This window comes from Branchiostoma lanceolatum, chromosome 5 (genome assembly GCF_035083965.1).
Source record: "Branchiostoma lanceolatum isolate klBraLanc5 chromosome 5, klBraLanc5.hap2, whole genome shotgun sequence".
NCBI lineage: Eukaryota > Metazoa > Chordata > Leptocardii > Amphioxiformes > Branchiostomatidae > Branchiostoma > Branchiostoma lanceolatum.
The window spans coordinates 11987485-12003457 of NC_089726.1; the positions used below are offsets into that span (position 1 = coordinate 11987485).

The 15973-nt window shown below is 43.5% G+C and overlaps 1 protein-coding gene across 1 annotated transcript; it reads left to right on the top strand.

Moving 5' to 3' along the window:
- Positions 1–1364: 1364 nt before the first annotated feature.
- On the top strand, positions 1365–14121 carry LOC136435162 (solute carrier family 23 member 1-like). The gene is made up of 13 exons (XM_066428399.1): positions 1365–1655; positions 5175–5273; positions 5700–5857; positions 8027–8124; positions 8337–8428; positions 8615–8796; positions 8985–9105; positions 9263–9416; positions 9676–9929; positions 10340–10504; positions 10912–11020; positions 11362–11457; positions 11597–14121. The coding sequence occupies exons 1-13, from the start codon at positions 1629–1631 to the stop codon at positions 11908–11910; spliced, it is 1869 nt and encodes a 622-aa protein (XP_066284496.1). The 5' UTR covers positions 1365–1628; the 3' UTR covers positions 11911–14121.
- Positions 14122–15973: the final 1852 nt, after the last annotated feature.

A 15973-nucleotide genomic window follows, 5' to 3' on the forward strand; every position in this document is an offset into this window, starting at 1 on the left:
TTCGGACAGCAAAAGTATTATGCCCACATGTTCTCACGGTTGTCCTCCCGGCCCTTGTCCACGCGAAGGAGCTAGTGCGTGCAGTTCCCACCAGAACAGCTATACGTCGCATCTACTCAGTATCACCATCATGTGTGTGCCAAACAAACAGTTGGCAGAATGTGATGGGTCCAATTGCAGTGGAAAACGCCTCGAAGCCCAAGGGTACGAAATCATAACCAGCATCCGCGAGTAGTCGAGTAGCGCTAGCTCTCCGGTGTTTCATTTTGAGCTATGGCAAAGCCTAGTACGCATGGTAGAGTATGAGAGGCTATTTTAAGGGGAGGGGGTTCTATAGATTATCAACATTAACATACCTCCTCACGTACATCAAATATTCCTGAATCGGTATGCTCTACTTAGTAAGTTTGCGATGCCCCCTGCGAGAGAAAGATTGCAAAAATAACTGAACCATCTGAAACATTCCTAACTATTTTACGAAGTCTAATAAATGTCCTAACTCTTTCCCTGGAGTCTTAATCTATCTATCTATCTATCTAACTCTCGTTCTCACTTTTACATCACATTCCCGGTACTGTTTCAGACAAAATACCAATCAAAAGAATCAGAACAAACGGTCAACTGTTTCTTTGACCTCCCTGTTGATTTAGTCCCAAGGCAAAGGGCTTCTGTAGTTGTTCGTGATTTAAAGCGACGCCTTGGAAGCTTCGATTAGGCCACACTGACTTGATTTTATGAATCACATCCGCGCGACTCCTGTACGTCCCCCGGGTGGAGTGACATCATCAGCTGGTATGTCATGGAGCGGGTTGGGCAAGGGTTGGACTGGGTTGGTGAGATGACTCTTAATTTGATTCCACTTAGATTTAGTAATTCATAAATCTTTTATTTTATTTTCGCGCGCTCGCGTCAGTTTTGGGGTGTCCAAAATATGTCAACCATGAAATCAAGTCAATGTGGCCTTATGGTGAAAACAGTTCAGACATACTGAGTTTAATCATACAGCTAGCAGCATATGCACAGCCATGCACGCGTGCACGCATGTAGGTTGGTCTTTTGATTGTAATAACGAAACAAGATACATACTGACACCGCAAACGTTACTTGGTCTTACCTTTTATAAGAGGCTTTAAATGGTACGAAACTACCATGCTAATGTCTTAAAGGTGTATTCCTCGCACCCCACCTATAAGCTACACTTTTGAGAGGTAGTTTGAGGAGCTGACCACTCCTAATCACTTTTAGTGACGCTTGGCTAGTGGCCCGAACAAAATAGGGGCACATGCAAATTGTACGCATCAAGGGGTGTCCCTTTGAAAAGGTAAATGGGCGCGCCGCAAGGTGAGATGGGAACGCGCCCCTAAACAGAAGGAAGTTGGCATTCAGTGTCGCCAGTGGGAGTAAGATCAGATCTCTGTCATTTTTCAACGCTCCGAGAACTCTTGCTACGCCTCCTATCGGGCGCTGGCTGCCTAAAACGACGTTCCCGGCAGCCTCTATTGTCCAAGTGTGCACCACAATCTGTTAATCACAGCGGCACAGGACCCACTTCATCTGAATAGTTCAGTTACTGTGTGGGCACCGTCCGACATTTTGAGACAAGACCAGGCCCTCGAAGTCAACGCAACATGGCGGACGACAAACGGGAGAAAAGGGTACGTTTCTTAAGTTTCTCAACGAACTGTTTTGACGGTTAGGTGATAAGCCTGACCAATCCATAAAGTTTTTTAGTATCGTTTAGCCTCCTGTGCAATGGTGCGTGGAGTATCAAATAGACATGGGGACTAATGGCGGCCTTACTACAATTAAGGGCTTCCGGTGACGCTTGACGTTGAATGACACTTCTATTTCAAACCTCCGATGCAGAAACTAACTTGCTTTGGTTGTTTGTTTGGCGCCTTCCAAATGCAACTTTTTTACGGTAGCTTCCACAGTGTATCGTAACTTGCGATGTTTTACATAGGCGATAACTATGCAGGTGTTACTCCCCCTTTTTTTTCTCTAATGAAGCCATGAAACGTCCGAGATTGCGTCAGAAGGGAATTCTTTTATATAGTGTTGTTTGGTTTGGTTTGGGGAAATGTGAGAAGGGCTTCATCAAGGCTTTTGCTGGTCCTGTAATCCACTTTGTAGATGTGAATTTCACACTACGTGTAACCGGGCGAGTACATGCTATAAGATGAATAGCGGGCATTTGAGGTTCCATTATGTGGGATCAACTAGAAGACTAAAATACCGCTAGATTCCCACTCAAAGCCTGTGGTCACGTTCGGTCAAGAGTAAGCATGTACACCGTGCACTGCGGACTCCGGGTTGCCCGGGAACTATGAGTGGATTTAGTATTTGTCTTGTCGTGCCAGTCTCTCTGGATTGACCAGAGTAAGTGGTTGCATCATGTATGTTTACCTGAGGCCGACGGCGCGATATGGATGTCTCCTTCTCCAAGGTGTTCAAACTGAGATAGTTATCACAAACACTATGCTAGGGCCAGTCTATCATGGAGAGAATCGTACCGGCAGACCAGCTCAACTTGTTCCCTCCTCATTACCCCTCGTAAAGTCACTCACACAAAAAGTTTACAGCACACTAAACCATCCGCCGACAAACAAAGTTTGGCATGACTGCCCCCGGGTGCACACACTAGAAGGGCACAGGAATTTGCATTTTTGATAGACAAAGTAAGGGCCACACAAGAGCTGTGGAAGATATGAAAATTATTGTTGACACTAAAACTAACTACAGTTACCCTTTTGTTTTAGAGGATTTCGCCAAGATTGCCCCTGATGATAAGAAATCTGATAACAGGAAAATGTGGATTTTCCAGTTGTTGTTCTTTGTGTCAGGATCGAAAAATGTAAAGTAATGGACACACTGTAATTAAAAAGTTTTGTTTTTCGCTACTTTGTTGTATTTTGACATGAAACATTACCAGGTGTTGCGTTATCCCTTCCTTCATGGGTGTACTGACGATCATCTATCATCTACTAATGAGCGCTGTAAAATAGACTTTGTTGACGTACGTCCACAGACAAGTGTATTTTGCTAACAGCATGTTTGCAGAAGGGAGACACCACAGGTAAGCTACATCTGATAATCCGTCGTGGTAACGCGTCGGGAGATATCTCGTCGTTTGTGACATGCATGCTCTAGCTTCCGTCTGCGCGATATCTCTACCAGGGAGTTTGCAGACTATGAACTAGAACTAGAGCTTCGAATTTTATGTAAACTGCATATAGTCCTCGAATTGTAAATAATATTCTTTTAACAGACACAACGTAACCATCTTTTTTACCGATTTCCATTGGGCTTGCAGGAACAGTTAGCACTGTTCTGAATATAGAGCGAAGGGTACCTGTCGGACACACAACGTACTATTGACACAGGACGTGAGTCCTTCCACGACTGTACAGCTGATCTCATGATAAAGTTGTTTAGGACGTTGTGAATCAGTAATGTCTTATCTGATAGAAAGCTGTTGTGTATCCTTGCCAGAGAAAGGAATACCGATTATTAGAGAAACTATTACAATAGCTGACATTCCTTTCAAGTCGACTGGTTGGGATGATCCTGAATATACTCCCCAGGGGATCAAACCGGTATAATCCAGCCATGCAATGCTGCCCAATTACGCTTAGAGTGATAGAAATCACAGCTTTGATCTTTCTAAAACAACAAGTTGCAATCAGAACACTGGGTGCATGCTTTGCAGTCTGATTTTAAGGCTTTTCGTAAAATTTTCATGAACGTTAACTGAAACGAGATCCTTATACTCGTTAACTGCAAATTTCGTTGTAGATACAATGGCTTGATTTAGTAATTTGCAAGGATCGACAGGAAATGGACTAGCTACCCTCTCAACATTTCATACCTGGACCCTGGCTACATGTAAATTCTATAAACACAGGTTTTCATCCGTGGGGTGTTGCTTGAAAGTATTCTGTACACGAAAATGTAAATTCTGTGTCAAGGGGGTCTTCAGACTGGCGGTGTCGTGGACTGTTGTCCGTGCTCTCACCTGAGGTGACCTAAAAGTGGGACACATCTCCACATTCCACTCACAAAGGTAAACAATGAAGCCCCGGACATACCTGATGGGTAACAGAGAACACCGTACCGACAAACACAGTGAAACGTGATCAACCAGCCGGTTAAGCCAAAAATACCCCCTGATATGGCTGATAAAGAACGCAAAATGCTGTTAGACGTAGCATGAAGTCACTCTTTTCCACATTTCACTCCCCACGTTAAGTGTACCTTAAGCCCCTGTCACACTTTTGCGTATAAGCAGGTCCGCATGAGTCGCGTATTAACATGTTTTTGGTTAGATTTGTAGCCGATTAAGTAATTTCTTAGGTTCGATCACTTGGCTGCACAACGGTGGGTCAAAGTAGAAAACAACTTTTCCCTCGCAAACCTTACTTAAACCCAAAGAATGTTAATGCGCAACTCACGCGCCCTTGGATATACGCACATGTGTGACAGGGCCCTTATCGGGTACCACATGTGTACACGCTGTTCTTTGCATTTCTACCGATTTTTGAACAGAAAGTTATCCCTGGTAAGGATCTAAACATGCCTTGAAATCTGAAGACCCTGGCCGGGCATCTGAAGTGCCACAGGCTTCATTCTCAGTGTGGGCTCACATGATAGATTCACGTGACACTGTGGAAAAGAATGGTCGTTTAAAAGAATGCGTTTTGTTTACGCTGAGGGTCAAGGGTGTTGGGATGAGGGTAGTAACATCGGTTCAACAAATATTTGCGCGTCATAAATGAAGAAGTAGAGCACGAATTCATACATTATAGTCCCCGGCCGTCAGCGCTGTTGAGTCAAGGGACACATTACATATACACATTCATCATTTCATGAAACATTTGATTTTCCCCGTACTGAAATGCCTCTGTGCGAAAATACAGCACCTTCCAATAATCATGTTGTTTTCAACTTATTCTTACGTTGTAGGTTGTCTTGAGTTTGTTTGTTTACTAGGTGAAAAAAACTTACATTAATAGCTTTTGCTCTTGTCAAGGAGGCCCTATAACCTCATAGCTCTTGTCTAAGACCTACAACCGGCTATGTGTAAGAATGAAGACGAAAATGAAGTAGAAACCCATGATATATCTTAAAGCTTGGCAACTGACTGTCTATTTTGTTGTTCTTTTTTTCCTGTATAGGATCCGGAGGAGCCCCCGCCCTATGACCGGCCCAGCGACATAATGTACACGATAGAGGAGGTGCCACCGTGGTACATGTGCATCTTCTTGGGATTTCAGGTAATATAAGACCCGGATGTGAGAATCCCCATTGGCTGAAAGTTGGTCACATGATCCACATAGGTTAGACTCCAACACCATGGTAACAGGCCGTTCTCCTTCTGGGAACAATTGGTGCATGTCAGTATATATATACATAAACAACAGGATTAGGACGCTCCCAATTTTCCTGACTTTGAGGTGTTGCAGGTGGCTACCAAGATTCCAGGGACCTGACCGGTGGAAGGGCTACGTGTGTCATGAATAAATGTAAATATTCAAAGGCAAAAAGAAGACATTCACATTTATAGGGAAGAGAAATAAATTCTAACTATCATGATGACATGAAATCAACTGCGATTAGAGCTATTTCATGAAACTTTTACAGCCTGTTTGAACGGAAAACCGAAATGTTTCTATTCCACCTTTTGCCGGTTCTTCCCACAGCACTACCTGACGATGTTCGGCGCCACGGTGTCGCTCCCTCTCATCCTGTCAGGCCCCCTCTGCGTGGGGAGCAACAGCCTGGCCACGAGCGAACTCATCCAGACAACCTTCTTTGTGTCCGGCCTCTGTACTCTGCTGCAGACGACATTTGGAGTCAGGTAAGCCTCAGACAGCCCGGAAACTACACACCGTACTCAGAGATACTCCGGTCAATCTGAGTCAAGCTAAAGTAAAATGCTTCCGCCCTGAGGCGTTACCCAAAAGAATCCCCATCTATTTCGGTTTTAGCTACTTTGTGATTAGCATCATATTCCAGCAACCAAACTAGTCCTCTTCTTCCCGAATTTATTGTGACCTCAACTTGACCAAGCGGTGCGCTTTAAACATATATACATGATGACTTGAAAAGAGCAAAATGAAACAGAAAAGCGCAGCATGTCGAAAGTATCATTCAGATACCACATAACTTCCCAAGGCGTAGAAAATAATGGTAAAGGTACATTCCTGAGCACTGGAATAGACCTAAAGGCTGCTCACAGTTGTTGAACACAGGCATTCCGCTGCGATGTTATCATGGTAATTGCAGGCTTAAATTGTACGATCGTATTCATTTTACCTCAGCTTAACAGAGGTTTGGTGCTTGCTTTATATCTATGAGTCTGCAATATATCGTTATTGTCAACGCCTTACCTCATTTCCAAGCTTTCTGGCCGGCGTCGGCGTTTATTTTCGGGGGTAGTACTTGATCGTGATTTTCAACATATCGGGGCCAGGTTCTTTTGCTGGATAAATCTGGGCCCAGCAATTACGATTACCCCAGTAAAAGAACCTTAAGGTTCCGATATGTTGAACTAGTCGCGAATCAACTCCCTGAAAAAAACGCCACCGGCGGCCAGAGCATGCACAGGAGACTGTCGACGCCGAGCGAATGTCATTCGCGACAGGTGTATGGGACAGATATGGTCGGTGACAACAATGTTCTTAGCCGGCCGCGAGAACATAGTGTATACCTAACGTACTAGCACTCATAGACATCTAATACATGCTGGGTAGCACTTGGAGTAAGGGGAGAATGGTCTTCATGTAGACCTAACTTGAATAGTGCTTCCCATTCCTTTACGTTTTCACCTGGACGACGGTTTACACGTCTTCTCCTCACATCTGGTTGGAGACAGACAACAAAAACCAACACAATATGTGGTTACCACTTCTTCTCTTCTTGTTTGAGACGTCTTGACAGAGCTTTCTGTTGACTTTACCCTCAATTAGCAAAGAGGCTTTTTCGAACTTTTAGTCTAGCATTAGTGGATGCACTATAAACAGAAATGCATCACAGAGTTATCATTATCTTGTACATTCCTTCGGTGTGATGGCAAAGATTTAGGTCACTCACATACCTCGGATTATTTTGGGCACCTCCTGTGGTCCCATTGTCATTTATCCTTATCATTATGCCAGGTTATCCCTACTTAAGCTTATCATTAACGCGTAGTGTTCCTTCGCAAGGGTACTAGTACTAACGGGCAAAATACAGTATTTGATAAAATCCCTCTTCCTTCAGATAAAACTCTCATTTATCAGTGATCGTGTATGGCAAATTAGGGTGTTTTATGCAAAGTCCTCTCTCTTGCAAAAGACCAGAAGCAAGCGAAACTAGTACTATTTGTTTTGTGGGTGGTGGGGGGAGATTAAGATCTTGTTGACTCAGTACACGGTGACTAGGGGGTCAAGACACGGGTGACCTAGATCCAGGGGAGGAGATTGTCTTGGTAGATGAGTTCCATTGTACAATACACCTCCACCGAGACCACTTAAGCTTACCGCAGAGGTTATCTTTTAATGATAAACCCTAGGCCTAGTCCAACCAAGCTTTATTTACTTGTTGGTTGGTTGGTTGGTTGGTTTGAATGGTTGGTTTGAATGGTCAGTTGATTTGTTTGTTGGTTTGTTGGTTTGTTGGTTTGTTGGTTGGTTGGTTGGTTGGTTGGTTGGTTGGTTGGTTGGTTGGTTGGTTGGTTGGTTGGTTGGTGGTCGGTTGGTTGGTTAGTTTGGTTGGTTGGTTGGTTGGTTTGAATGGTTGGTCGGTTGGTTTGTTGGTTTGTTGGTTTGTTGGTTTGTTAATTGGTTTGTTGGTTAGTTGGTTGGTTGGTTGGCAAATTGGTTTGTTTGTTTGTTTGTTTGTTTGTTTGTTTGTTTGTTTCTCGGGATGTATTAGCTTCAAATTGTACAGACACAATTTACGAGGTGAATGTTGCCATCATAAAACAGCATCTTATGTTCCACTATCACGATTATCACACTTACAAACGATACGTGCCGTTTCACAGGCTTCCCATCGTGCAAGGCGCCACTTTCGCGTTCCTGACCCCAACATTCGCCATCCTCAGTCTGCCTGGGTTCGCCTGCCCGACCGTTCTGGGCTCCGGTACGTCAGAATTCGATAGGAAACTCAATTAAACTCTGGATGAATCTAGGCTTGCATATTTTATATTCTAAAATCTAACAACATCTGAAATATGCGCTTTGAATAGACATATGAATTCTTTTGGAGGTAGATACATGCATATGGTCATTTTGAATAAACATTTTATTACTATTGGAAGTATTTTTTAACGTTTCTGTTGTCCTATTCTTCAGTCGAAAATACCAGCCTGATCACGATCCAGGTCGACGCGAACACAACAGCTGATGTGGACATCAATGAGCACTGGAGGATCCGGATCAGAGAGGTAAGGGGGAAGTTGATGCTGATTACGCTGCAGGAAAATCCATTTCCGAACTTGAAAGATGTAGAATTGTAGGTCGAGGTGGACATTAAGATTGAATGATACGGTCCACCAAGTCATTAGCGTGAGCTTGTGAACGAAAGGCTATACCTCGAGTTGTTGTGTGTGGTAACGTTATCTTATTTGCAGATCCAAGGTGCCATCATGGTGTCCTCTGTTTTCCAAGTCGTGATCGGTTTCAGTGGTCTGATGGGATTGATGCTGCGGTTCATAGGCCCCCTGGCGATCGCTCCGACTATTGCACTTGTGGGGCTGGCTCTGTTTGAAGAGGCCTCTTCCCAGGCAGGAAAACACTGGGGCATCGCTTTCATGTAAGTTGCAGCTAAATCATCGTGTAGTTGAGGACATGTGTTGCAATTTTAGAGAAGAGCTCTTAACCTTGAACCTTTTTAATTCCTGACATGATCCGTAATAGCTGATCCTAGACAACATTCAACATGCAATCCCGATCAATAAACAGACATATGTGTAATATTTTACTACTAACGTCCTTCAACAGGACCATCGCCCTGATCGCCATCTTCTCCCAGTACCTCCGGAACGTGAACTTCCCCGGGGCGAAATGGAGCAGGGAGAAGGGCTGTCACGTGGCGTGGTTCCCGCTCTTCAAGCTCTTCCCGGTCAGTTTACAGTCAATGATAGAATGGGCGCTTTTTTAATAAGCCGATCAAGCATTCTTCTAGTTAGTGACTGGACCACTCTCTCACTTTTAGCAGAAAATCCTGGACGTTCCAGGTCAGCTATCCCAGTTTACAGTCCTTGAATTCACATTTACAGGTCATTCTCGGGATGTGTGTGTCCTGGGGGTTCTGTGGCATCCTGACGGCAGCGAACGTGTTTCCCACCGACCCGAACGACCCTCAGCACAGCGCCCGGACAGACAACACTGCAGTACTGTCCCAAGCCGCCTGGTTCCGCTTCCCCTATCCAGGTCCGTGTTTCAAACGAATCCACTGAGTTTGTGAGGTAGTACGGCAGTGAATCGGTGCCCGTTCGGTTTTACAACATTTGCCTTTTCTAAACCTTTATCCATCTATCTATCTTGATCAATCATGGCGAGCAGACAACTTAGCATTGTTAACCAGCATGCCATAAGTACCATTGATTTGGAAAGGGTTAGTTCCTCTCTTCTTTCCATGATCTTGGTTCCATATCATGAGAAGTCAATATCATCATAAATTTCTTTCCAGGCCAATGGGGCAGGCCTACAATAAGTATTGCGGGAGTATTCGGCATGTTGTCCGGCGTGCTCGCCTCCATGGTCGAGTCCGTGGGAGACTACTACGCCTGTGCGCGCCTGTCCGGAGCCCCACCCCCTCCTGTGCATGCCATTAACAGGGGAATCGGGATTGAGGGGATAGGCTGTATCCTGGCCGGCGCCTGGGGGTCGGGGAGCGGGACCACGTCCTACAGTGAAAACATCGGAGCCATTGGAATCACCAAGGTGCGTGGAAGATGAGAGGGATAGAAATGTAGCGTTTTGTATATGTATGTATACGTATGTATGTATGTATGTATGTATTCATTTATTTCCTTTCGCGATTCGATGGGAATGATCTTGATGCATACTGCTGTGAAAACATACAGGGTCCGACTTCTGAGGCAAAATGATTGATATTCTCTATAGTTATCTGGGCTTCGTACAGAGCAATTGATACAACTTTATTTTTTAATTTCCGAAATTTGAACGCAAATATTTCTTTTAGAAAATGAAAGTTTTCAATGACATTTCTTAACGATCAAGAATGTAAACATGCACGAAATGAAGAGGAGGGTGACAAAAGAGTGAAGGGAAAGGAGATGTGAACTGAACGAGAAAGTATCATCGCCCCTGTTGCCACACCCCTCCCCCAGGTCGGCAGCAGACGTGTTGTTCAGGTCGGCGCCCTGATGATGTTGGTCCTCGCCATGTTCGGCAAGTTCGGCGCCCTGTTCACCACCATCCCGGAGCCCATCATCGGCGGCATGTTCTGCGTCATGTTCGGCATGATCGCCGCCGTCGGCATCTCCAACCTGCAGGTCAGAGGTCACACACACACACACACACACACACACACACACACACACACACACACACACACACACACACACACACACACACACACACACACACACACAGCTCACAGTGTAACTCGGCAGAGGCATCTATAATGGGCTCCTCCCCGAGGCGTCACCAAAATATTTTCTAACTTTTAGTAAACGAATTGTTCGGCTCTAAGGCTATATACTAGCTATACGAATGATAAAGATGAAAAATATTCCATCGGCATCGGGGAAAATATTCCAGCATTCCAGATGCTCATGTTAATTCCGGTTTAGATGCTTAGATCAGACAATGACATTACAGGTGCATTAATTCACAGGTTGGAAGTATTGAAACGAGCTATTTTCCACTTGTAATGAACCGTTCGGTGTTTCTATTGTAGTACGTGGACATGAACTCCTCCAGGAACCTCTTCATCTTTGGGTTCTCCATCTTCTTCGGCCTGCTGCTGCCACAGTGGATGAAGGAACACCCGAATATCATCAAAACAGGTGAGAGTGATAGGGGCATTTTATGAACGGGGATACACATTTTGGAACCATTATAATTCATATTTAGTTACTGATTGGAGTTGTCATCATGAGTAACGTTGCGGAAAGATGAATGAGTGCATGCTACGGAAGTATTTTTGTCGTATAAACCCAATAACGGAACAAAAAAAACAAGATATGTACAATTCAACGTTAGGACAAACAAGAACAAAACACCTTATTTTGCGTTGAATGTACGTATGAATGAAACAAAATCGTTACGTTGGCAATACACGATTCTTTTATTGATAAATAATAGAAAATGTTCATTGTATAAAGAAACACTTCATCCTCCTCTTCAGGTAGTGCAGAGGTCGATCAGATCTTCACCGTTCTGCTGAGCACCAGCATGTTCGTCGGAGGCTTCGTTGGATTCTTTCTGGACAACACCGTTCCCGGTAAGTTGTTGAAAAAAAACCGAATTGGAACCCCGTGTACATAAGACTTAGCTAACTGAATATGTGGTTTTGATAATTCATTTCTGTTTACGTGAAAGTGGGGTGATCGCGGGGTTACCAACTCTATTCTTGTGCCCAGGCACGGACGAGGAACGTGGCATCGCTGAGTGGAAGAGGCTGAACGAAGCGTCCTTGAACATGAAGGGATCCGCTAAGAAGGGCAACAAAGTCATGGAATGTTACGATTTTCCATTCGGCATGGACGTCATCCGTTCGTGCAACATCGGCAGGTACATCCCTTTCTGCCCTACCTTCTGCCTGCCGCCGCTCGGGTCAGGTGGGGACGAGGAGGAGCCAGAAGTGATCGAAAACCCCGAGGCCTTTGGAAGGGAAGCACGCGAGGCGCCTGTGAATTTAGCGCCTCTAGCGGAGCAAGAGATGACTGCATTGTAAACAAGTGCTTCTGCAAAAAGATGCCATTTTCGCTCAATGAACATGATTATCTACAGGTGGTTAGTTGAGGAGTATATTGTAACGGGATGTGATATTCTTAATCCGTCACCCTAGCCCTTAATCCGTTAACATAAACATTAATCCCACAGAATAACCCTTAATTCGTCACCCTTGCCCTTGATCCGTCACGAAAGCCTTTAATCCCTCAGCATTACCCATGATATGTCACCATAGCCCTTAATCCATCCCTTAAGCCATTAATCCGTCACCTTGGCCCTAAATCCGTGGCTATAAACTTTAATCCGACAGCATAACTCATCCATCACCAGGGACCCTAATTCGTCACCCCTTCACTTAATGCGTCATCCTTACCCTTAATCCATCACCATAACCCTTAACCCACCACCCTAGCCCTTAATCCGTCACCCTAGCCCTTAATCCGCCTACATAAACCTTAATCTATCAACATAGCTCTAAATCCGTCACCCTTGCCCTTGATCCTTCAGCGTATCTCTTAATCCATCACCACAGACCCTACATTTGTAATCCGTCGCCCTTGCCCTTAGTCAGTCATCATAACCCTTAATCCGTCACCCTAGCCCTTATTCCGTCAACATAACCCTTAATCTGTCAACATAGCTCTTAATCTGTCACCCTTGCCCTTGATCCGTCAGCATATCCATTAATCCATCACCACAGACCCTAATCCATTGCCCTTTCCCTTAATCTGTCATCATAACCCTTAATCTCAATCACCCGAGCCCTTAATTCTTATTATAACGTATCGTACACCATTGGAAAATGAAGTCAGAAATGACATACATGAGGCATAAATGACATGGCAGAGGTCCAAATTATGGTTGTACATTTACCAACCAACCAACCAATCAACCATACGTAGAAGCATCCGTTGAATGGTGTTTTCCGTTACAATGAACAATAAAAAAATTCGAGGCATGGTTTGGAATCCACGATCATAATACAAAGACGTTGTATACATCAAACGGTCGTTTAAAACGAAAAAAAAAGGAAAGAAAAAAATCTTTTTACTAACGGATTTGAACCAAGGGCCTTCCGTCATCGCGAAAATGAAAAAAAAAACAGGAGGGAAGGAATACCCCAGCTTTCATTTACCACGTTCATAACTGGTTTGAAAACTACGGTCTGAGTAAAGATATGCAATGTTTATGTGACTGTACTTTTATGCACCACTTTGGAACATGATATTCCAGTCTCAGGAATACGCAGTCATTGCGGTATTGATTGTGATTTAATACTATACGACATTCATGATTTGTAATTATTTCCTTATATTCCAATATATATGTGGGTGAATCTCTTTTAATTTATAGCATGAATACCAGACCCCCGATCTCTAAAATATCTATCATACGATAGATATGTTAGAGATTGGGGGTCTGGTATCCAGGCTATCTCTTTTATAGTAGCTAATGTTCGACACTGAACGCACAATGTCCTGAATAGTTTATATAGCTAAGAAAGTGTTGATAATTGTATACATAGTACTGATTTCAATGATAATCGTCTATGCCTTAAATACTAGGGGTGAAAACATCATTGATCCTCTTCACTTCTTAGCCATCGTCTTAACCCCGATGTACAGGGGCAAATCAATTTTTAATATTAATCAACACGACAAAGAATTATGTATGCACTTTATATGTATATTATCGGTAATTGTACTGTAATATTGTGCCTAATATCTCTGACCTTCCTAGCAATAGGGGGAAATGGAGGAACCTTGCAGTCGCCTGCATAAAAGCAGCCGACCGATGATGATGATTGTGCCTTACAGATTATACCGTGAATGTGCGCAATATTTTACAACAACAATCTTTATTGACACAACAAACGTAGAGCGACTTTCTTAAGGTCTTCTAAAACTATACATACGAACCAGCAAGGGGATCTAACCTACGTACAAGTATATGAATAAGTCGACATGTTGAGTTTGACGTATCACTTATATTACTATTACATTAGTGTATAGGGGTGTCTTTGCACGGTCTCTCATATACTAGTATTTTGCGTTAAACGTACACCACAAAAAGGGGAAATAATCCAGATAGAAATTGCGTATGCTTTTATCATTTCTTAATATTCTTCTAAGTTAGTTTGTGTTTTTTTTATATACGCACATATATGTATATGGACATTAAAATAAAAATACATCAAAGTTCGTATAAGTGATGAAGGGATACGTGTAATTTCTTCTTTTCGCAAGAGAACCACACCCTCCTAAAAGCAGGACCCCTATCGCTCGATTCGTTGGCTCGCTCGCGTAGGGGCCCTGCTCTTTAGCCCCGGTAGACACGGTTCTGGCGCCGGTCTTGTTCCACAACTGAAATATTCTGTACAGGAAGCGCCTTTTCTGAGAGTTGGATTTTTTGGAAATCGGATTGTGTTTGTTCTGGTTGAGCGTGTTTGGTAGCTGTGGATCTCTGACTGGAATGTGAGTTTGTCGTACAGGACCCTAGGTTGTCTGGTGGACATTATTCGTCTAAATGTGGCAAGGCTTTTCTGTTGAATTCTGTCCCTAACAGTCAGCCAGCCCAAGGTCTTCAGCATGGTGTCCACATTTGTGTCACGATCACAGCCAGGAGCGAGCCTTGCGGCCCTGTTCTGAACCACCTGTAGTCTTCCTATGTTGTTCTGTGTTGTGTTTCCCCATATTGAGCAACAGTAGTCTATATGTGGGATTATCAAGGCGTTGACTACGGTTATTCTCTGTCGAAGTGGTAATGCATCCTTAACTCTTCCCACCTGTGCTAAGCTGCTGTTGCACTTCTTCACTATGTGAGTTATGTGGTTATCCCATGTGCGGTTTTGATCAAGGTGCAGTCAAAGTAACTTTACTGTGGTTTACGCCTTTGCAGGCGGGAACTAGATTTGTTTTGGTCACACCACATGCACCAAGCTGAGCGGAATTTTGCCCGCGAACCTGTCCTTTTCAAATGCACGCCTTGCCTCCGCCCCCATTGTTCTACGGTTAGCACATCCATTAGCCAACGTTTGAAAGATATTTACACCCAAACATTCTCATCCGAAATTCACAATGATGATAGAGAGAAATCTTATAGCAACAAATCACGAACTTACCGACTGTTTAAGTCCCTGTATAAGGAAGAAGAGTATTTATCTATAAGTAACATACAGCATAGAGTAGCTGTCACTAAATTCAGGATTAGTTGTCACAAATTACATATTGAAACAGGAAGGCACAACCACACGCTTCTAGAACATAGAATTTGCCAATATTGTGAGTTAAATCAAATAGAAGATGAGCGGCACTTCATTTTAGATTGTAAACTTTACGATATAGAAAGAAATGTTCTTTTCAAATGTATTAATGAGAAATTCCCATACTTTGAATATTTAAACGCAACGGATAAATTCATATTGTTGTTGCGTCTAGATAACCCTTGTATAAGAAACATGATCTGTTCATACATCTACACATGTACAAAGAAGCGAGAAGAAGTTGACTTTACTAGATTAGCTTAGCTTATCCCTTTCTTCTACCATGTATGTTTACACAATGTACTGTACATATTTCACTGTATATGTCACTTAGATGTTAAACGACCTGTATCTAGCCCCTCGGGGCACGAACATACAATAAAGGTCTTCAATCAATCATTAACAATGCCCCAGTTTTCATTTCAATCATTCCCACGCTGAAGTGCCATACTGACACCACCATTTTAATTCTTTCTTAGCTATATTTTAGTCTATCCTACCACACAAAACACCAAAACTAAGGCCATCTAGAAATCGCAGTTTCCGCCATAACTCACCGCAATTCCCGGCCAAGAGTCCTAGATTCTACGCGCAACCGCCAGAGACGCCGCAGAACCGGCCGATATGATAAACAAAACCCCGGCCTTTACTACGTACATTATCTGCGACTTTCTTAAACACACAGACACTCAGAATTAGCAAATAGAATTCGAATAGTTCATTGATGAAGTAGAATATTTCCATTGTAGACGATCCACGGAATTTTACCACATACTGATACCCCAAAACGTAGCACTCACCT